The following is a 21,184-nucleotide window of genomic DNA, read 5'->3' on the forward strand; positions in this document are numbered from 1 at the left end:
GCAGAAATCATGGGATGTTACAGTTGTGTTGTAGGTTTTGAGGCTGTAGTGTATGGTGTTTTTGCTATGTGCTGCATTGTTTTGTGAGATGTTTTTTTGTTGTTGTTCTCCCCAACCCCCAAAATCCATCCTTTGTAATGTTATCAGATGGGGTTAGAAAACAAAAGGCAGAGAGATTCCCTGTAGATGGGGCAGCTTTGGTCTGAGCATGCCAAGGCTCTGTTACTTTCTCTGCCTTGCAGGCCTTCTGGCACACACTATCACACACAGACAAATACGTGCACAAATACACACACAATGTACACACTCAATCACATTATTAATCAGCCACTCAACTCCATCCTTTTACCCATGTGTTGTATCCCTCCACCCCTCCCAATGCTTTGCCCCAAGACTCATCGCCAAGGTAACCACCAGCTCCTCTAGACATCCTGGCAAGGTGAGGCACACGCACACACGCACGCACGCACGCACACACACACACACACACACACACACACACACACACACACACACACACACACACACACACACACACACACACACACACACAACACACACACACACACACACACACACACACACACACACACACACACACACACACACACACACACACACACACACACACACACACACACACACACACACACGCCTGTCCTCTCCTACAGCCAGACAATGAGAAATCTCCCTAATCACTCATAAGCAGACATGGTTATAAAACTAAAATTCTTTCAGAATGACACAGGCCGTATGTGACCCTGATCATTTCCTCACACACATAGTCATTCTTTAAAAAATGCTGCTCTCCAAATCTAAATCAAAGGTGTTTCCATCAGCTGACGATGGAGAACATTTTCCATTTTCCAAATCTGTGCCCCGAGGCTCCGGTGTGGAAGAGCTGGAGGTGGAGAGCAAAGAAGAGGAAGCTGGAGTTAGTTTCCGTACCTGATAACCCTCCATCCTCCGTCTCTCTGTCGTCCGACCTGTCAGTAGCTGTTTCCTGGAATTCTGATTCCTGAGGAGAGTGTGTGGGAAGGGAACACAAAGTGACATTGTCAGTCACTGTAAGGTCATCACTTAATAACAAACACATTAATCTAATGGGCACAACCAGTCACACGTCAATACTGTACATGCCAGCATGAGACTAAATAAGGAAAGGTGTGGTGATGGGGAAAGTAAACGGTGAGGCCACAGATCGTAGTACAGTGGGGTTCATTTTAGACCTACAGGAAAAATACACGATAAAATCAGTTGTTGGACACAATAGGCATGTTTAGTAACATAGATTCATTCTCAGGTCTATAGCACGTGGAGTTACCAGGTCTGCAGCCACAGATGCAAGTGGGTAATATGCTGAGTTTCCTCCTTATATTGAAACCTACTTCTGCAACCCTCAAGTCCAGTGTTAGGACAGACTGTGAATGGTCATGTTCTTTGCTCCATGTCGTCCTGTTCAAACCAACCTCTCCCATCGCCTAATAATAGTGTTGAGTAATCCTTTTCTACTGTGCGTGGCTACATGTGTGTGTGTGTGTGTGTGTGTGTGTATGTGTGTGTGTGTGTGTGAGTGTGTAAGAGAGAGAGACAGAGAGACAGAGATAGTGATACCCAAGAGTTTACACTGTTTTTTTCTGGTAGGACTTTATTTTTTCTTTAACCATGTTTGTACTCATTGTTCCGGTGTGTTTACTGTGTCGAATGCTCAGATATGACAGGGGTTTATGCTCGGTATAAATAAAGCGCCCCATAAACCTGTTGACCTTCAAGGGAAGGTTTAGAGATAAATGCAACAACCGTATTATCACACGCTGATACGGCCACACACACACACACACACACACACACACACACACACACACACACACACACACACACACACAAAGCTTAAGCATTGGAGCCCAGGGGATCGAAGCTACATCTGTTGGGTTTGGTGTCTTAATGAAGTCACTAATGATTAAGTCCGAAGAATTACTCACAGAACTGGCACATTATGACTCAGAAGTCATCTTTGGTTGAGTCATTCTCGCACACTCCTCACTTTCCTTGCGTGACATACTGTACATACTGTCTTTTTCACATAATCTGTCATTGATTAGCAGGAGCATCAATTTCAGTCCCCTGAGCTCCACAACAGGAGGGGGGCGTATTAATTTACGCCTTGAAGGCAGGAATCACTGTGGGCTTTTGGGTGTGATTTGTGAGTGGTCAGTTGATAAGAAGCTGGAGAGCGTCAACGGTCTGTGTACATGCTCAGATCATGCCTGTGCACCAGTGGGTCAAATCAGTCTTCTTTTTTAAATCATCTGTCAAGATCACAGTTCAATGAGGAAGCAACCCTGGGTGCTGCACAGGAACTACATTAACATTGCTAAAGGAAAGGTTGTGAATCTCTTTCCTGTTGAGGGAAACTTGCTCAAAAAACAGTTTTGTCACTCATTCTGACAAATACTAGCTATGAAGGGGGAGGGGTGATCTATACAACACAACCTTTTTACCCTAAGAGGGGTGTTGTGCTGTTGACCAATGAGCGACGCTGCTAGAGTTTCATTAGGAGGCTCTTACAAGGTAGTTAAAGAGTGCTTTTACATTTGAGTAATCTTAACAGTCGGCTGAGTTTTTTAGTCGTCAAGGAATGACAGATCCTCGCTCCAACCTTGTATCAGGCTGTCACAGCAAATCAACCAATGTGTTTAATACTTTCACGACACATCTCTAAACTGTGGCCGTATCAAACGGCTAATCCTCCAGCCTAAAACCATCAACCCAGCAGATGTCTAAACATCTGGATACAGTAACCAGCAGTGTAAATTCCAGGATCCCTACAAAAACCCAACCCCTCCTCCCTCTCATTGCTTTGCAGCCTCCACTGCTGAACAGCATTATTGATCAGAGAACAAGGCTTACATGATGTGTCATCCTCTTCTTTGAATAAGAGAGGAAACCTTGTGCATAGGAGATTTTGATCAAGAGGTTGAATCATTCTATCATTCTTAACACTCAAACACACACACACACACACACACACACACACACACACACACACACACACAGAGACACACACACACACACACACACACACACACACACACACACACACACAGACACACACACAGTTGTGTGTACAGAGATCAGGAAACACAGATCTCGTTGAACAGGAGATCAGGACAGGTTTCACTGACACCCTATCTGCAGTCACTGAGCACGCTGACCGCCTGTGGCCATGTGTGTTTTAAGTTTTACACCTTATCGTCAAATGATTGTAATAAGTGTAATTCTGAATAAATGATCTCAATCCAACCAAAGGGGGTCATGAGCTTCTACTGACTATAATACAGAGTGGATGAATCATTTTATCTGGGTTCTATGCCCCCTCTTGTGGTCATAGAATGTATTACAAAGCACAGGGAGATAGCATATCTATAAAATATCAAAGTGACAAATGAAATTATAAATAAGTCAAACATTAAAATAATTGATCAGTTTGAATCAGAGATTACTGGCCACAGCCTTCTTACCTTTGATCGTAAAATAACAATGGAGGGTCTGGGGATTTGAGGATATTTCCGCTCCGGCTCTGGACTACACTCCAGCTCCAGCTCATCATCCTCTGAGCTCTGCGAGATGCTACGGCAGCTTGGCGGCGAGTCAAAGCATGGGACATCATCTTGGTTCTTCTGGTGGCGGATAGAGTTTGTGCTGGTGCCATTTACTTTCCTGGATGTGGTGGAGTGGGTGGAGATCCGGCTGACAGTCCTGTGAGGCTGCTGGTGCTCCTGTGGGCTGCCTGGTAGGGTTTCTGGCTGGGAAACAACTGGATCTGCAGCTGGAAGTTCTCGGTTAATCCAACTCTGTCTGGAGTTGTTTGGCTCCAGGGGAGGAGCTGGATCAGGGTTGACATCAGGTGGGTTACCAAAGCAGTTGCCCAGAGATGAGCAAGGCAGTCCGTGCATGCTGGTGGATTTACAAGTTACCAAGAGAGATAATAATACAAATTCCAATTGCACTGACATGAGGTGGATTTGGGGTTTCCCAGGCTGTGGGGCAACATTAGGCATCAAACAGAGTCTGAACAATTCCCACAAAGGAATTTACACCATTACCTTTAAGAGGCATGAAGGCAAATACTCCAAAAGTGTACACACAACATAAGAAAGAGTTAACCCTTCCCATACTGGTCACGTGATGTATGGAATGAACACAGCTCTTTATCCAGGGAGAACATTCATTTCGATCCATGACAACAATTACAATGAATAGTTGTACTTCATCCTTTTAGTGTGTCATCTTGCCGCATCAATTGTCCACTTGTCCAGTAGCAGCTATACAAGTTAGATCATTGGCGTACCTCAGACTCAACCTTAAAAGTCCAGACTGTGTTGGCCGTCTCTTGGTCAGCAGGTCCAGCACATCCTTCTCTGACTTCATACTCCCTTGGTTTCCTCCCTGACAACCTGCATGCACATGAGCATCTCAGGGTTTGAGTGTGTGTGTGTGTGTGTGTGTGTGTGTGTGTGTGTGTATGCGTGTGTGTGAGTTGCAGTGTGTCTGTTGCTTGGTGTCTCATTACTCGACCAGGTAGTCCCTGGTCTGTTGTGAATTCGGAGGTTGGGGTTGGGCTCCACTGTCCCAGCAGGACTCTGGTTACCATCTGATCTGGGGTCAGTTACTCATACACTTGTTACACAACTCGCCACTATCAATTAATGAACTCACCTGATCACAAAGCAGTGGCCACAGAGTGTAAAGGTCATCAGAGTGCTACAGGTGGTTGAGCATGAGAGTTCAAGTTACAGGCAAACACGATAAGTGATAGGCCTCAGATGAGAAAGAGAAAGGAGGAGAGAGAAAAATATGTATTACTATTGCTTATTATTTATCAATTCATTTATATTATTATTATTATTATTATTTATGTTTGTTTTTCTCAACTAAATACTGTTCACCTGACATTGGCGACAATAAAGCCTAATACATTTGATTAAAAGAGAGAGAGAGAGAGAGAGAGAGAGAGAGAGAGAGAGAGAGAGCATCCCCCTCATAGAATGAGTGAGACAGGAGAAACCCAGCTGCCCTTTGGTGACGCCTACTTAAATATTCAAACAAACAGAAAAAAGCAGACTTGCATCTATATTTCATCAAGCCTGGTCTACCGGTAAATATGTATCTTTTATAAGACAGTATAAAGCGTAGCATTATTGTAACCAGTATGACAAAAGGTTATGCATGCAGATTTAGATGAACATTTGACCATTTAACCAGCTATACTGTTGCAATGCAAGGTCGACTTTAACAGGCTAAAAATGTTTGAACACAAAAATCAGCGGTTGAACAGCCTTCCATTAAACTCACTATGTTTGGCAAAATACACCAAGATGTTCATGTCCGAAAGCATATGGGGGTGTTTTACTCATTAATAACCTGCATTTTAACAAACAAAAAGGTATCTCTGGATCGGTGCTTACAGGAAAATGAAAACCCGCACAACAGCTGCACTCAAAGATGATTTTTGATACAACAGGCAGTGGCAAGTTTAAATGATTGGGCTACATTTTGGTTAGAGTAGAGAGATTATGTGTTTAAAGCAAAATTTTATCAGGGGCCATGTGACAATCAATAAAAAAAACAATGCCTGAAAGGACTATTTCTGTCAGGTGAGTTGAAATTCCTGCCTGTTAGAGGGAGGTAACGTGGGCAGCTTCTGTGGCAGTGGCAGAGTCAGCACCTTGGACAGCAGGTGTGATGCGCTTTAATGCAGAATATTATGAATTGTCAATATGGACTTTATGGGAAAGCAAGTTCAGTAGCTGGTATAGACTGCAGGATCATCTTACCTTGAGCAACATCTCATTATTTTATTTTAGATCATTTGGTTGTTTGAGTCGGTTGGTTGTTCCCAAATCTAAATTTGTTTCAATCTCAACGCAGGTTCTCACAGTGTGTGATGGTATCTGTGTCACATTGATCATATGCTGGACTGTTCTCTGTCTTCTAGAGAGGTCTTTCAATGAGCCCTCTTGTAAACAAATGAGCAGTTAGTGTTTTCCCTGTCTCTCTCAACAGGAGAAAACGACATCTGATTTGAATACACAGTTATCTCAGTCCATCTCTCCCACACACTCTTATTTAAGCAGCTTTGTGTCGTGAGCGTAGCTCAGCCTGACAAATTATACCGGGGCGTGATTATGAAACACGCCTCAGCTCTTTTGTCTAAAGATGCAAACAGAGATACTTCCACTCACCACTTAGAAACTTAGAAGGTACGAATAGCTTTAAGAAATGCATATTTGAACTTTGACACTGTCTGTAACATATTTACTCTGATACACACCCTAAAAAAATGACAGCTTTAAAATCGGAGAGTAATGGTCATATTCTAAAGGAAATGTTTTTATCTTGTGAAGACAAAATGGCCATTTTAAAGTCACTTGAGCAGGATTTATTGACATGACTTTCTGGAACAATGGTGCTGCAACAACATACAAAACTATTCCATTACACGACACATGTTTTTAGATGCTGGAATACAGCTTTGTAACTGTTTTTAATAACACCTTTCCCTGCTCTGGGAGGAAATTATGTGCTATCCTGTCTCAGAGTGGAAAAAGTGTGCATTCACTTTCCCTTGGTATAAGCGATACATTGGTAAGGCAAGTTTGGTGATAGAGGGACACACAGTTTTCATGGGACGGGCACTACAGCAATATTAATTTGGCTATACAGATTTCTGTGTGCCAAAATGTTTTAAATCATTTAAACATTCAGAGCCATATAATCTCCAGATCCACAGTTGTGGGCATTTTACGCAAACCCAACTCTACACTATTCTATTACCACTTTATTTCCGTCTACCTCTGTGAGGTTCTTATTGCAACAGTCCTTTCTGGTGAACCTAAACAGGAATATAGTGCTCATTGGTACCAACTTAATATCCTACCGTGAAGCATCCAACTGACCTTGGTCCCAGCCTGGACTTTGAAGCAGAACAAAAACTGAACTAATTCTGTAAGACCTTCATGCCTTCATATGTTGATCAAAATTATTCCACCGAGGCACGAAAATCCAAACCGGATGTTGTCATCATAGCCAGATAAATAACACATCAAGCAGCCTGCATGACCCTGCAGTAATGATGACCTGCTGCAGAGCTCGGCCTCCCTCTGGTGGCCATTGATATGAACTACAATGACTGAGATTTTAAAAAATAAATAAATAAATAAATAAATAAATAAATAAATAAATATATATATATATATATGTATATATATATATATATATTCTGCATCTACCCAAAGCAGCGTAAGAAAAAAAAAGAATGAAAATAAAAATCCTCACAGCGACATTAACCCTTGACAAATTGGCAACGATGGCATCCATACGCCGTTACTTACATTTAGTGATTCATTTTACAATGTAGCGCAAATTTCATGTTGTAACTGTTTTGTAACGAAAGACACAAAATAACAATATATATATTTTCCTGAGCGACGTCACGGGAGCGTCAGAGCCGGTGGGTTAAGGAACAAACATAACGGCGTCAAGTCAACAGATACAACCAGGCAAACAACAGGCGTGATTCTAATCTGCCTTCAAAATAAAACAACATAACGATTTATTTAGTTACAAAATCCAATATATTTAATATAGGCGCACGCGTAAAGAAGATAGTATTACAATTGCTGTGAAAAATAGACTCAAAAGCACAAAATAGTTCCTTGTCTCGCCTTCATAAACGGGTCACTACTTTTGCTTTGAAAACAGTAACCGGAAGTGGTTTCACGCTCGTTCCCGTGTTGGAGCTTGTCGGAGCAGCCCAGGAGCGCACATAGAGGATAATCGCAGGTGGTGAGAGGGTTACAATCTGCCGACAAGCCGCGACAGGGGCAGGTGTCGGATTGCATCTGACCAAACATTGAGGTTCATCAGACAATCGTCTCTCGTGGATCTAGTTTTTCTTTTTTCTTTCCACCTCCCTCACCCTGGATGATCCACAATGCGGTCCTCAGCTTGGTTCGTCGCCAGTTGCGCTCTCATCCTCTGCGCGCTCCGCCTGATTGACGGGGCCAAAGGACAGCGGCAGTGTGGTGAGGTGAGAGATGCCCCGGTGGATCGCCGAGGGGAGGCTTCATCCTCTGTCACAGGGGGGTTGTTATCAGAAATAATCGCGGCTGACCGTGACTTGGTGTGCCATGTAAAATACAAATAAGATTGATGACATATTTCAGGAATCGGTCCATGGTGTGATGGTGGACGAGAAGACGAAATGCACCTTAACGTTTGCACTGGTTCTGTGAATCTCTAATGTGGTCTGTTGGATGTTGTGGTGCTCGGGCTGTTATCAGCTTCCTGCATGAACTGGCCTTTCCTTCCCTCTGGTCTGGCTCAACTCAACACCTCCTCAGCCAAGGCTGGCAGCACAGTGTCACACACACACACACACACACACACACACACGCACACACACGCACACACGCACACAGTCCCAAGATAGAGGAGCTACATTCCTCTATGTTATTGGCCCAATCCCTGCCTTCACACTGGCAGAGAGATTACAGCAGCTCATCAGTAAAGGCCTACATGGTGCCACATTACTTTGCTGCCAACTTCAACTCTTTTAGAAGCAAGACTCATTTCTGGGATGACTGCATGTGGCGTCTGGGCTCATGTTTTGCTTCAGATCACAGTGAGAAGTAGATGCTCATATGGGTCCCACAGCAGATAATGAGGTTTTTAGTGCAGAAGAGTTCCTTGCATTTTGAGTTTGATCATTGAACTCGGTCTATGACTGATGCTAAATACAGCTTCATTCCTCAAGACCTTTATCAGCAGTGTGACCGGGCCTCTATCACTAGACCCACAGACACCAGAGAAGGTCCCTCCGCACACAACAGCCTGCATGTGCCGTGGTGTCAAAATCTGGTTTGGCTCAAGGAGCAAAATTATGTAAACTGTTAGAAATTAGGCCACCCTGCTCTGTAGATAGAACGGCGGAGAAGAGCCCATGTGGAAGACAGAACATTAAACTAATGGTTTTCTTGTAGTCTGGAGTGACCCACAGGCTGTTACATTCAACAGTCAAGTGTCTTTTAGTGTTCCTCCTGAAAACATAAAGAGCTGCTGGCAAAGGGTTCCGACAGCAGCCCACTGCTGCCCTCACCCCGAGCTGTTGCAATCGCCGTGGAGATGGTATGTTATGTATCCGGGGCAGAGGAGCGGTTGTGGCTGGAGAGATAACACCAAAACCGGTGCTCTTCTTTGTAAAAACCTGAGTGACTAGATGTGCATGTTAATTTCAGCATTGGCTGATCACGCCGAAGCTCCATTCACTCACTCTGTTTTGATTTGCTAAATATTCTCACCCAGAGTGAGACCACTCCGTGCTCTGATTTGGGGCGGAGGCCTTTTGTGGTGTGATGTTTTTCCACCCTGCCTCTGGTCCACATTTGCTTAATGTTTGAAACCAAAACTGTCGTGGTGGCCGATTTCTTATGCAGATGTATTGTGTGTGTGTTTGCATGTGTAATTGGCAGACAGACTACTACTACGAGTACACCGAGTGTGACAGTACAGGATCTCGGTGGAGAGTGGCCATCCCACACAGAACCGGGGCCTGCACTGGACTACCAGAGCCCGTTCGTGGCACAGAGTGCAGTAAGTATACATCGCTGGTATGTGTGTGAGTGTACGTTGATGTGTGTATCTCACCTTCTTATCGTTAGCCTGGAATATCTACCACTACAACCTGACCGGCCCCCTTTGCATATCCTCAAACCAGCCACAGAGCAAAGCCACGGGCCAATAACCTCGCAGCGAAGCACCCGCTCTCTGCAGCTCACTGCACCAGACACATCGTCAACTGTTGTCGCTCACAGATACAGTGTGTGTCTCATGTGAGCTGTGGTAAGTGGTGACAGATGCTGGTATCTCTTGAAGAAACACTAACATCTGTCACCATGGGGGAAATCTGCTAAAATAGAGCCTCTTTAAACTAGTTATAAACTATTTGAATGGAATCACCGTAAGTTTCCAGAGTTGGTGCGAGTGCTCCTCTTTTCGCCTTTAATGAAATGTGAGTCATGGGGAGAGTCAAATTCTTTGCCTTGTTGGGAGGTGGTGCTCACTGACATCTGACTTGTAGTGAAAAGATTCTTATCACAGCAGGAGATTTTAAACGTAAAACGAGCACTTGTGTCCTGCAAGGTGGTCACACGACTTTGTTAGTCCTCCCTAGAACAGGTTTGCCCTGTGCTGCCACAACAGCGCTTCACTAATGACTCAATGGAGATGATCACCGGAGAAATCTGCGTGTCAGATAATTGTGCGTCTGGAAAGGTCCCTCGCAGAATAGGGAGCAGAGGAGTTTTCTCTCTGAACCTTAATGGAAATGTTTGCAAACAAAGACATCCATGCATATGTATGTCCAGTTATAACAACGAGTCATCACGAGGGGAGTTAGATCATATCGGAGCATGTCAATTCACCTTCATTGTTCGACTTCAGCAAGAGTTACTTTAACCTTGCTTGTTGCTTCACGCTGCATTCCGCTGTAGAGGTGAAAGGTTTCCAGTTCTGAAGGGAAGAATGTTATTGTTATTTTGACATTATTTTGTTTCCTCCTTCCTGTTTCGACGACTACAACATATTCACTAGGAGAATACCACACACTTGTTTTGTCACAAAAAAAATCTAATGCCACCCATCTCACCATAATACAATGCAAACGGCCCAGTAGTTAATCAATTAAACTGCCACCAGTTAATTATGTCACAATGAAAATGAGTGCCACAGCAAACTGGCTTTAAATCATGACACACATCCCTTATCCTTTATATAGATTGTCGTACTCAAATTGCAAACCCACATATTTTTTTTTTTTCATGGGTTGCATAGAATGTTTGAGAGGGATCATAATGGCATTTGCCAAGACCAAGTATGAGGAAAAGCTGACAGAACACTGGCCTAATGCAGAAAACACACTGGCTGTGTGTAACAGGATGTAAGGATTAGGTTCCTCAATCAGTGATTTGCATAATCACGTCTCTGTCAATTTCAGTACGTTTCATTCTATAGCGCATGATTTTTGTAGCAGGATGTGAAGTGTAATATTCATCTTCTATCCATCCCTCTGTATCTCTTTTTTGCATTGTGCCCCAGCCTTCTCCTGCGAGGCTGGGGAGTTCCTGGAGATGTCGGCTCAGGAGTGCACAAAGTGTGCCGCGGGGAGCTACTCCCTCGGCAGCGGTATCCGCTTCGACCAGTGGGATTCCATGCCGACTGGATTCAGTAGCCTGGCAACCTCGCTGGAAAACAGCCCCCACGGAGATGACAAGCTCACCTGCAACAGGTGTGTGATTAAGACGCAAGAAGAAAAAAACAGTAAAGCTGGATTGTAAGCAAGTTTTAAATTGTACATATTTTCTCATGCAGTTCTTCCTGGGTGCCTCAAGGAAACTACCTGGAGTCCAACAGGGACGAATGCACCGTCTCACTCATCTACGCTGTGCATCTGAAGAAACAGGGATCCGTCAGCTTTGAGTACCAGTATCCAGACAGCAACTTGCTGTTTGAATTCTTTGTGAGTTTCATTATCTACCATCTTCTTACATATGGGACAATTCTATCGTTGTATTTGTCCAACTATTGATCCTATTGATCTATATTGTGTGTTAACATCATGTTCTTGTCTGTGTATACACTGCCAGTGCAATGGTTTGGGCCGTCCTGTAGAGTGTACTTAGTACTTCTCATCACAAATACATTGATAGACACAATGCCAATGCTAATGGAAATTTAGAAGAAAAAAAAAAGTTAGATCTAATTGCAAGTAGCCTCAGATTGTAATCATTCCAAACAGGTGCTTGAATCGGACAAGACAAAATGTTGCTACGTACAGAATCTGTTACAGTGTCAGCTTCTCAGTGTTGTGAGCTGACATTTGACACGTCATAGCAGAAAAGACAATCACATTATTAATGGCTGCGTTCCATTTAGTAGTATCCTGTTGTCATTGAGCAAGCTGACTCACTGTCTATTGCTTACTGCAATAAAAAATGGAACACAGCCATAATAAATGTTATTATCTCCACCAGCTTTTTTGGATTTGTTGGCAAAAAAAAAGTTGTCTCTTAATTAGTGATTAATTGAAGGCAATTGTTACATCAACTCTAAGGTGTCCCTATTATTATTATTATTATTATTATAAATGCAAGCATCTGCTAATGGACACTTAAGACTATGGTCTTTTTTCTGTTTGCTTAGATCCAGAATGACCAGTGTCAGGAGATGGACCAGTCGACTGCTACAAAGTGGCTCAAGCTCACCAATCACGGCGAATGGGCAACCCACACGGTAAGTGCTGCACGCTGTTAGATGACCAAATGGTTTCGGAGGCCTGGTCTTTGTCAGTTGGCCTCAGTCTGTGCATTGTCACAGAAAGAGGCTGGCATCACTTGTTGTTGCCACCAGTAGTTTTCCAGACACACTGTATGAAATCATTTGGGGGGGAAAAGTACCCTTAGGTGTAATGCTGGGGCTTAATATAGACTATGGATCCAAATGAGACCATAATGTTGTTGTTTTTTCCTTAGCTTATGGGGAAATTTAATTAAATGGGTATTTATGTGGGAGAAAAAAACATAGAATGTTTGTTGTTAGATTGTACTGTAAAATGTTTCTACAACACAATGTATCTCAGGAATTTTATCTATTAAATATGCATAGGAAGCATGTTCTACAGCAGCATAATTTAGTCTAAGCGTTTTAATCTTATAGTGATTTAATGACTTGTTTTTCAGCTCTACACTGGTTGTGTTCATCTCATAGTTTGACAAGTTTGATAAATACATGACTTGTGTTCCAGGTGAACCTGAAATCTGGCACCAACATCCTCTACTGGAGGACAGGAGGGGTCTTGATGGGTACCAAAGTGGTGAAGCCTGTTTTGCTGAAAAACTTCCAAATAGAAGGTCACTAACATAATTTTTCCCCCTGTTTTTTTAACCCTCACTCTGTACCCTGAGTCGAATTCACGCTCTAACTCTTTGTCATTTCCTTATACAAGGAGTTGCCTATACGTCGGTGTGTTTTCCGTGTAAGCCAGGGACATTCAGTCGAGTCCCGGGCTCCTCTTCTTGTGAGCCCTGCCCTCGGGACACCTACTCTGGCCATGGTGCCAGCTCCTGCACTTCCTGTAAAACCACCACTCAGTACGCAGGTAGAAACGGACACTGACTGACTGACTGGGACAACATGAAGAAGATGCACTGAGATATTTAGTGTCATTATTATCAGCGCTGCTTACAGAATCACAATGCTGGCCAAAAGTGCAGAAAGAGAGCTCGTCCCTTTTTGCCATTCAGCCATGTTTCGTCTTCTGAAGTCAAACTTTAGAAGACGAAACATGCATGTTAGTTCAGTGTGACGAGCTCGTGTGATCGCAAGAGAGCAGACAATTTTGATAGATGGTGTATGCTCTTGTATTTTTAAACATCCAAAAATGTGTTTTCTAATATACTATTTATGAGGATAAAAGTAACATGCTTTCTAATCTATCTTCTTTATTTCGCAACAGGGATTTAATTTAATATATTTCCACATGTAAAACAGTCAATTTACCCTGTTGCGCTGTTCTAAATCAAGATACAGTAGATGATCTCTGTTATATTAACAGAATCTAACTTTCTTCCATTTTTGTCAGTTGTGATATTTTAACAGATTTGCTGAAATCAAATGTTAAGTCTAACGTTCCATTCCACTGAGTTTTACCAAGGCAATATCTCTTTTATCTTGATATGAAGTGCCTCATATTCTTTCATGTAGTCCTGTGAAGGCATCTTCTTCAGTAAAGTCACTGACAAGTGACTGCGAGGAGGCTGGAATAGGCTCGAGTATTCTGAAGATATTACATATTTTATCCAGTGCACCTCTTGATGCATAATGTATGGCCTGTGCTTCACTGTCGGGTTTTTAGCTGAGTCTCCGAGTAGGAAAGAGCCAATTATTCTTTCTGTTCTTCTTTTTTTTCCCGCATTTGCATTCACATCTCGTAGCACACAATTTGTGTTTTGATGATTTAGCCTCATGCGTCTTATGTGAAGGCTTTGCAATGTCTATGACACATGATCATATTATATGTATTATAAGTACTACAGTTTTTTGGGGGGGGGGTTATTTGCTCCTTTTAAGTGATAGTTACTAAACTTTTTTTGCCTTTTCCCCATTTTTCTAAGCCGAGGCATCAGCTGTGTGTAAGGACAGACCTCCATGTTCCAAGAAGGACTATTTTCAGATCCACACAGCATGTGACCACGAAGGCAAGGTGAGAGAGAAAACAGGCCACATTTAGATTAAACACAGAGGGGTCTCCATCTGTATTCTCCCCTGTCACCCTCTATCTGTGTGTAATTTCAGACGCAGGTCATTTATAAGTGGATTGAGCCTAAGATCTGTCTGGAGCGTGCGACGGGAGCTGAGATGTTGCCTCAGAGTGGAGAACGAGAGCCCTGCCCCCCTTGTAACCCTGGTTTCTATACCAATGACACAGCCACCTGCTCACCCTGCCCGCCTGGGACCTACTCTGACGGGCTGGAACGTACGGGCACATTTGTGGATTCATCTTGTGTTTCTGTCAGCCATTTTTCTTCAGTTTCTCTTTGCCTTTTTTTTCTGTGCAACTTTGCCTGATTATGTTTTTTCTCGTGTCCATCCACCAGCATGTAAGCAGTGTCCAGCAGGCACTGAGCCCACCTTGGGTTATGAGTATAAATGGTGGAATGTTCTCCCTGCAAACATGAAGACGTCCTGTTTTAACGTGGGCAACTCCAAATGTGACACTATGAATGGTGGGTGTTTGTGACAGTGTCTCTCTTTATCTTTGTGTTTAATCTTAAAGGTAGTTCAGCATTTTGAGCTTATTTGCTTATTGGCTTCCCTGCCAAAAGTTGGAGGAGAAGATCAATACCGCTTTCGTTTCTGTATGACAATTATGAACAGCCAATTTGCTTTGCTTGTCCTGTTTTCAATCACATTGGTCAAGGTTTAGATGGTAATACAATCTGCCTACCAGCCTCTTTTACCCCGATTACCGAACTTCTCGAACTTCTCCTCCAACTCTCAGCAAGAAAGCAAATGGACATTCAGTATTTACAAAAATGGTGAACTATTCCTTTAAATGTAGTTAAACCCACCAGTTTTATCTAATGGCATATTTCAGTAATGCAGATATTTTTTGTTGTTTTTTTTAGGTTGGGAAGTGGCAGGCGATCACATCCAGAGTGGGGCAGGGAGCTCCGATAACGATTACCTCATCCTCAACATCCATGTTCCTGGCTTCAAGTAAGTAGAGTCATGTCGTTTGTTGGTCAGTCTGTATCACTCTTGTCACTGTTTCTCTCTGACAGACTAATTCCACGTTTCTCTATTTGCATCGTGTGTCAGGCTCCCTACTTCAATATCGAGCCACTCGGGGACAGAATTTGGTCGCATCACTTTTGAATTTGAAACCTTGTGCGCAGCCGATTGTGAGCTCTACTTCATGATGGTGAGAAATGCCCCCGGCATATGTTTGTTGCTACATACGTTATTGTACAGATGTTTGGAGGGAAAGATGTTTGTTGAATGAATCTTCTAGGACGTAAACAGGAAGAGCACCACCGTGGTGGAGTCGTGGGAGAGAAGCAAACCAAGACAGACTTACACGCACGTCATGACAAAGAACGCCTCGGTTTCCTACACGTGGGCTTTCCAGAGGACTAACCAGCCTTCAGATGTAAGCACGAATACACACCAATCTCTATCTACTCAATAAAAGTGTATGATATTTATTATTTACCATTTATTATTTTAATCGTGCTGTGGGATTTTCTTTTAATCAGGAATCATTATGCACCTTTTTCGTCTTCTCAGTAATAAACCAATTTCCCTCTTATGTATAATAGTGATCTGTATTATACAACAAACTGCGACCATGTGACCACTTAAACATAGCCTCATCTGCCGCAGAATCTTTTGGATTCCTGTCATCTGCAGACCAGAATCTGGAGATTTTGGACTGGTCTGGGAACCATTGTTTGCAGATATCAATTTTAAAATGTACTATTTAATATACAAGAACATTTACAGTGACAGTATGAAACGTATGGTGTCAGTATGTCCATAAAAGTATAAAGGAAATTGTGATTAGCGGAAGGAAGATATTTTATACTGTAGCAGTTGGTTGATATTTTGTGGTCAGGCCAGTATTGGTCCTTCATACGATCAGGAAACCTGGTCTGCTATCTTGTGGGTGAACCTTCGCGTTTGTTGTCTCAGGTCCAGAATCCACAAAGGTCTGAAAAACGTGCTGGCAGTTTTATCATCCTCGCTCAGTCTTGTAAATCCACTCCACACTAGGTACACCAAACACTCCCTTCTGTTTGGTTTTTTTAAGATAACTTCTGAGGTGGTGTCGAAACCAAAACACAAATCAAACAAACAGAGTTGTATCACTGTGCTCACACAGCACCCTGCATAATGTGGCAACATTAGCCCAGATTCTTTCAACTTCTCTGGTAGTAGCAGAGTTGAAGCCTGTGTCATTAACAAGCTCATAAATCACCGGTTTTACAGGAATGTGCGTCACTGAGGGCAGAACATCATTTTGTGCAAACTACAAATACTGTATGTCGTGTTCCTCTTATGTGTAGGAGTGGGTGTTAGAACATTTGGGAAAAATAGGTCTGTCTTTTTATAAACCTCTTTAAACTTTAAAACGCCTCAATGAAAATCTGCTCTAAGATTGTAGGCCAAACCCTTGAGAGACTCTATGACTCAGCCTACCACATTAACATTTTAAGATTTGCCAATAACATTCAATAGGGTTAGATGGAAGCAATCTGCACCAGTCGATTCTAGAATTAAATGTGAAACTTAATCCCAGATCAAAAGCCTCTTGTGGATGTACTGGGATGTTGAATGTATGTATCCTTTATAATGTCTTGTTTTAATTGTTGTATTGTATGTTACAAAAGGAGCTGCTGATGTGATGCAAGACAAAGATTACGCACACTTCAGTTAACACTGTAAGCCATTCTGTGCCCGTCTATTTACCTTTTTCAGGTACGTCGTAACGTCAACGACATGGCGCGAATCTACTCCATCTCGGTGAGTAACGCTGTGGACGGGGTGTCCTCTGGGTGTCGGGCTTGTGCACTCAGCACCCAACCGTCCAGCTCTACCTGTGTGCCTTGCCCACCTGGACATTACATAGACACGCACACCAGCCAATGCACAGAGTGTCCACGCAACACATACCTCGTGTCTCACGTCACACCGGGTCCGGATGCCTGCAAACCCTGTGGACCAGCCAGCAAAAGTGACAAGGTTTGTAGCTGATGCTGGGCAAGGGGATCAAGATTTTCTTATGATTCACTTTTGTGAAACTACATTATTTATATGATTTACAACCATCTACCTGTGTTTGTGTTTTACCCAGGACCACAGTTTATGTTACAGCGACTGTCACTTCAACCACACAGAGGGAAACGTCACACTGACCTTTGACTTCGGCCTCCTGGGCTCTGTAGGATCACTGATGAATGGTCCGAGCTTTACCTCCAAAGGAACTAAGTACTACCACCATTTCAATATCAGCCTGTGTGGTGGACAGGTGGGAAGAAATTAACACACACACACACACGCACACACATATGCTTAGAAAAACTTTTGTGATACAAATGCTATATGCTCTCTTTATTTAAGGGTCAGCTGGCGGTGTGCACGGACAATGTAACAGACCTATCCAGCACCGACTACCAGAGAGAGAAAGGCGAAGGAGCGAATGCTGTCAAGACCTTCATGTGTCAGTCAACAATAATCCCAGCTGGTGGACGAGGATTCCACACAGCAATCTCCTCACAGTCTATTGTTCTGGCTGACACGTTCCTTGGTTAGTATGTGCTCACGCTGTGCCGGCATTGATATGATGTACATTCATTATGGATGCGGATCGCTGAATTTGGTGTGTTTTGCTCAATGTTAAATAATTGACACACAGGAGATGAGACAAAAGAGGACAATTGTCACAATGTTAATTGTGCATGTACACAATTAACTTACCTTGCTTTGTAACAGGGGCGACAGTAGACGATACACTTGATGGAATAAGGGCTAGACCAGAACTGTACCCCCACACCTCGAAGAAAGTCCCTGACGTTAACTTCTACTACAGGTAACGCCTGTCATTTCAGACAAACGTTCTTTCTCAAAAAACATCTGTGTGCTAAGCTTCTTTGCCTACTGTTCATTTGTTTTTTACTAAATTTGTCAATAAGGTCCTTGGATGCAACCTCATCTTGTGAGTCAGGTCGGAGTTCAGTGGTTACACTTCGCTGTAACCCAGAGAGGAGCATGAAAGGAGAGCTCTCAGTTCCCAGGTACCAAGCCTCCTATCACTGTTTCTCCGGTTTCTCCATGTTGAATTGCTCCGGGTCATTTCTACCAACAACACACATGACCTTTGTCTATGCTGTGATGTGGTGTCGGAGTGACAAAAAGTCTGTGTTTGCCTGTTACAGTCAGTGCCCCGCCGGAACATGTGACGGATGCACCTTTCATTTCTTATGGGAGAGCTCGGGGGCTTGTCCCACATGCACAGAGAGAGATTACCATCGGATAGAAGGAGTCTGCAAGGGAGGACACCAGGTGTGTGTGTGTGTGTGTGTGTGTGCGTGTGCGTGTGCGTGTGTGTGTGTGTGTGTGTGTGTGTGTGTGTGTGTGTGTGTGTGTGTGTGTGTGTGTGTGTGTGTGTGTGTGTGTGTGTGTGTGTGTGTGTGTGTGTGTGTGTGTGTGTGTGTGTGTGTGTGTGTGTGTGTGTGTGTGTGGACCCAGAGTTTAGTCCACGATTACTGGTGCAGTTTATTTCTGGTTATTTACTAAAGCACATTGGATTTCAAGTGAAACAATACTCTGAACTTTAATTTAAGGGTGTATTGCCCACATCTGGTGGACCTGTTTTATACCCCTCAAGTGTAAGAAGAGTTATGATTCCAACTGTTCACCCAGTGTGGATGCAAACACTCTAAAAGCTGAAAAACATACAGGCAAAACAACAACAAAAAACATCTCACCATCCAAATACTTACAGATGGCACAACGTGAGAAAAATTGGTCTATGAAATTTCCAGCATATATTTTGGCTCTGTCACATGCTCACTTAATGCTATCTATGTGCGTGTGTGTGTGTGTGTGTGTGTTCGTCCTCAGGATCTACTGTATGTGTGGACTGAACCCAAGCTGTGTATGGGAGGTGTGAGCTTGCCTGAAAAGGAAACGTTGAAGTGTGAGGGTATGGAGTTCTGGATACGGCTCGGTGCAGGGCTGGGAGCCTTCACTGCAGTGCTGCTCGTCTCCCTCACCTGCTACTTCTGGAAGAAGAACAAACGGTACCATTTCCTTTGTGCTCTATTCCTTCTTCCATCTTTGTTTCCTCCTTCATTTCCTCCTTAACGTTTTCCTTCTTTACCTATTCCCTCTCTACTACTTCCCAGTTATTCCCTTTTTTCCTTATTTTCTTTCTCCCCACTCCTTGTCTTCTTCCTGCTTCTTCCTGCTGTCCTTACCTTGCTCTTTCCTTTTCTTTGTCCTCCCTACTCCGTGTCTACTTCCTCTCTATGCTTACTTTTGTCCTCCCAACTTCCAACTTCCTGATTCCTCTTGCTGTCCTTACTTTTGCCTGCCATTCTTTAATTGCCTTCCCTTCTCCCGTCTTTCCTTTCCTCTCCTCTCTCCTGTTTTCTACTATTCCCTTTGCGCGACATTATTCCTCTTCTTGTGTTTTCCTACTGTATTGATCCTGTCGCTTGTTTCTTTGCTAGGCTGGAGTACAAGTACTCGCGGTTGGTGATGTCTGCCAATAAGGAGTGTGACATGCCAGGAGCCGACAGCTGTGCGATGATGGAGGGAGAGAACGAGGGAGACATGGAGGATGAAGTTGTCTACACAAAGCCCTCTCTGCTTGGCAAACTCAAAGCCATAGCATCCAAGGTGAGACTTACGGCGTCACCTCACTTTTACAGTAAGAAAATCCCACAATTGTAGAAGTCTTTCAATCTTTTGCAAAACATGTCTTTGTTTCTGATTTTCAGGGGAACGGTGAGAAGTATGAAAATGTGCAGCTGAACTCATCTCATTCCAAAGCGTTGGTGTGGAGCTAGGAGTGCGTTGAATGGAGTGGGAGTGAGGGGCGAGACCAGACCCTCAAGAGACTTTCCACGGATGGACCCTTTAATCAACCTCCCCCTTTATGAGCTTCGATACCTGGAATACCAACTGTGTGTAAATATACACACACACTCCCGCACACACACCTGGCACATGGAGCCAGGTTCAGAGGAGTCCCACTAACATGCTGGCCTTAAAGCTTGGTACGACAGAGCCGTCCAACACGGAGCTTGTAACTGTGAAGCAGGTGTGTGTGATGGACGCTTCCTGGTCACTGATGTCAGAGAGGCTGTGAGAAGAGCTCAGGGTAAGACGAAGTACCATTTGAGATGTTCTGTTTCGGTTTATTTCAGTCTGTGTAGTATCTCACATTTCTTTAGACAGCCAAGGTGCATTTTTTTCCCCCCATTCAGAATCACCATGGTTAGTGTGTGTATGTGTGTGCATCTCCCATAGACAGTTACACAGACTGATGTATTTTGGCCGATAAAAGCCTATATCTTCTCAGTTGCTCTGACTCGTTTTTTCCTTTGTTGAAGTCACTGCATTGAGATCTGCTGACCAATTGAAATTAAGATGTCATGGGCGGATGAGGTTGTGGTGTTGACTGTCAACGTGTGTCTAATAAACAATGATGTATTTGCATAATAAAGTTGGCCACGTTTGCTTAATTCTCCTCGCAGCGGTTTCTTTTGAAAAAAATCTATCGGAGAACTTGGAGACATGGGTTAAGATGTATTTATATTACAATACAAAATACCAGGAACAAAAACATTAGTAAGATGTTTGTCTTATAATAACCAGATAAGCTTTCTCAATTACTTTAACTATTACTTCTATACACAGCTTAGGTAAAAGAATGTAATAGGAGTGTCCAGCGTGTCCTATTGACACAATGATGTATTTTTTATGTTAATTATCCTATTATTATTTGAGAAGTTTTAGGCCTCCGTGGCTCCCCAGACTTTTCTCATTTTCACCTGTA

The 21,184-nt window shown here is 43.2% G+C and overlaps 2 protein-coding genes across 2 annotated transcripts; one reads left to right on the forward strand and one right to left on the reverse strand.

Annotated features, from left to right (window-relative positions):
- Positions 1–835: 835 nt before the first annotated feature.
- On the reverse strand, positions 836–4,445 carry LOC118315140. Its single transcript, XM_035642162.2, has 2 exons — positions 3,522–4,445; positions 836–1,018 (listed from the first exon to the last, which is right to left on the reverse strand). Exons 1-2 carry the CDS (start codon positions 4,059–4,061, stop codon positions 836–838), a joined length of 723 nt encoding a protein of 240 aa, XP_035498055.2. The 5' UTR covers positions 4,062–4,445.
- A 3,359-nt stretch (positions 4,446–7,804) lies between these two features.
- Positions 7,805–20,851, forward strand: elapor2a (endosome-lysosome associated apoptosis and autophagy regulator family member 2a). Its single transcript, XM_035642159.2, has 22 exons — positions 7,805–8,092; positions 9,534–9,654; positions 11,158–11,347; positions 11,431–11,578; positions 12,262–12,351; positions 12,863–12,968; positions 13,064–13,216; positions 14,232–14,320; positions 14,413–14,593; positions 14,715–14,843; positions 15,246–15,336; positions 15,439–15,541; positions 15,632–15,769; positions 17,098–17,361; positions 17,474–17,647; positions 17,740–17,926; positions 18,112–18,208; positions 18,312–18,413; positions 18,555–18,681; positions 19,243–19,421; positions 19,854–20,022; positions 20,124–20,851. The coding sequence occupies exons 1-22, from the start codon at positions 7,997–7,999 to the stop codon at positions 20,190–20,192; spliced, it is 3,003 nt and encodes a 1,000-aa protein (XP_035498052.1). The 5' UTR covers positions 7,805–7,996; the 3' UTR covers positions 20,193–20,851.
- The last annotated feature ends 333 nt before the right edge of the window (positions 20,852–21,184 follow it).

This window comes from Scophthalmus maximus, chromosome 7, assembly GCF_022379125.1.
Source record: "Scophthalmus maximus strain ysfricsl-2021 chromosome 7, ASM2237912v1, whole genome shotgun sequence".
In the NCBI taxonomy this organism is placed as follows: Eukaryota; Metazoa; Chordata; class Actinopteri; order Pleuronectiformes; family Scophthalmidae; genus Scophthalmus; species Scophthalmus maximus.

What these genes read in the sequence shown, in the direction of transcription:
- elapor2a (XM_035642159.2), top strand. Translation starts at nt 7,997, where the DNA reads ATGCGGTCCTCAGCTTGGTTCGTCGCCAGTTGCGCTCTCATCCTCTGC. An exon ending in GACAAGCTCACCTGCAACAG is followed by an intron (nt 11,348 to 11,430) that starts GTGTGTGATTAA and finishes TTTCTCATGCAG; the next exon opens with TTCTTCCTGGGTGCCTCAAG. An exon ending in TCTGCAAGGGAGGACACCAG is followed by an intron (nt 18,682 to 19,242) that starts GTGTGTGTGTGT and finishes GTTCGTCCTCAG; the next exon opens with GATCTACTGTATGTGTGGAC.
- LOC118315140 (XM_035642162.2), bottom strand. Translation starts at nt 4,061, where the DNA reads ATGCCTAATGTTGCCCCACAGCCTGGGAAACCCCAAATCCACCTCATG. An exon ending in TTGTTATTTTACGATCAAAG is followed by an intron (nt 1,019 to 3,521) that starts GTAAGAAGGCTG and finishes CACTCTCCTCAG; the next exon opens with GAATCAGAATTCCAGGAAAC.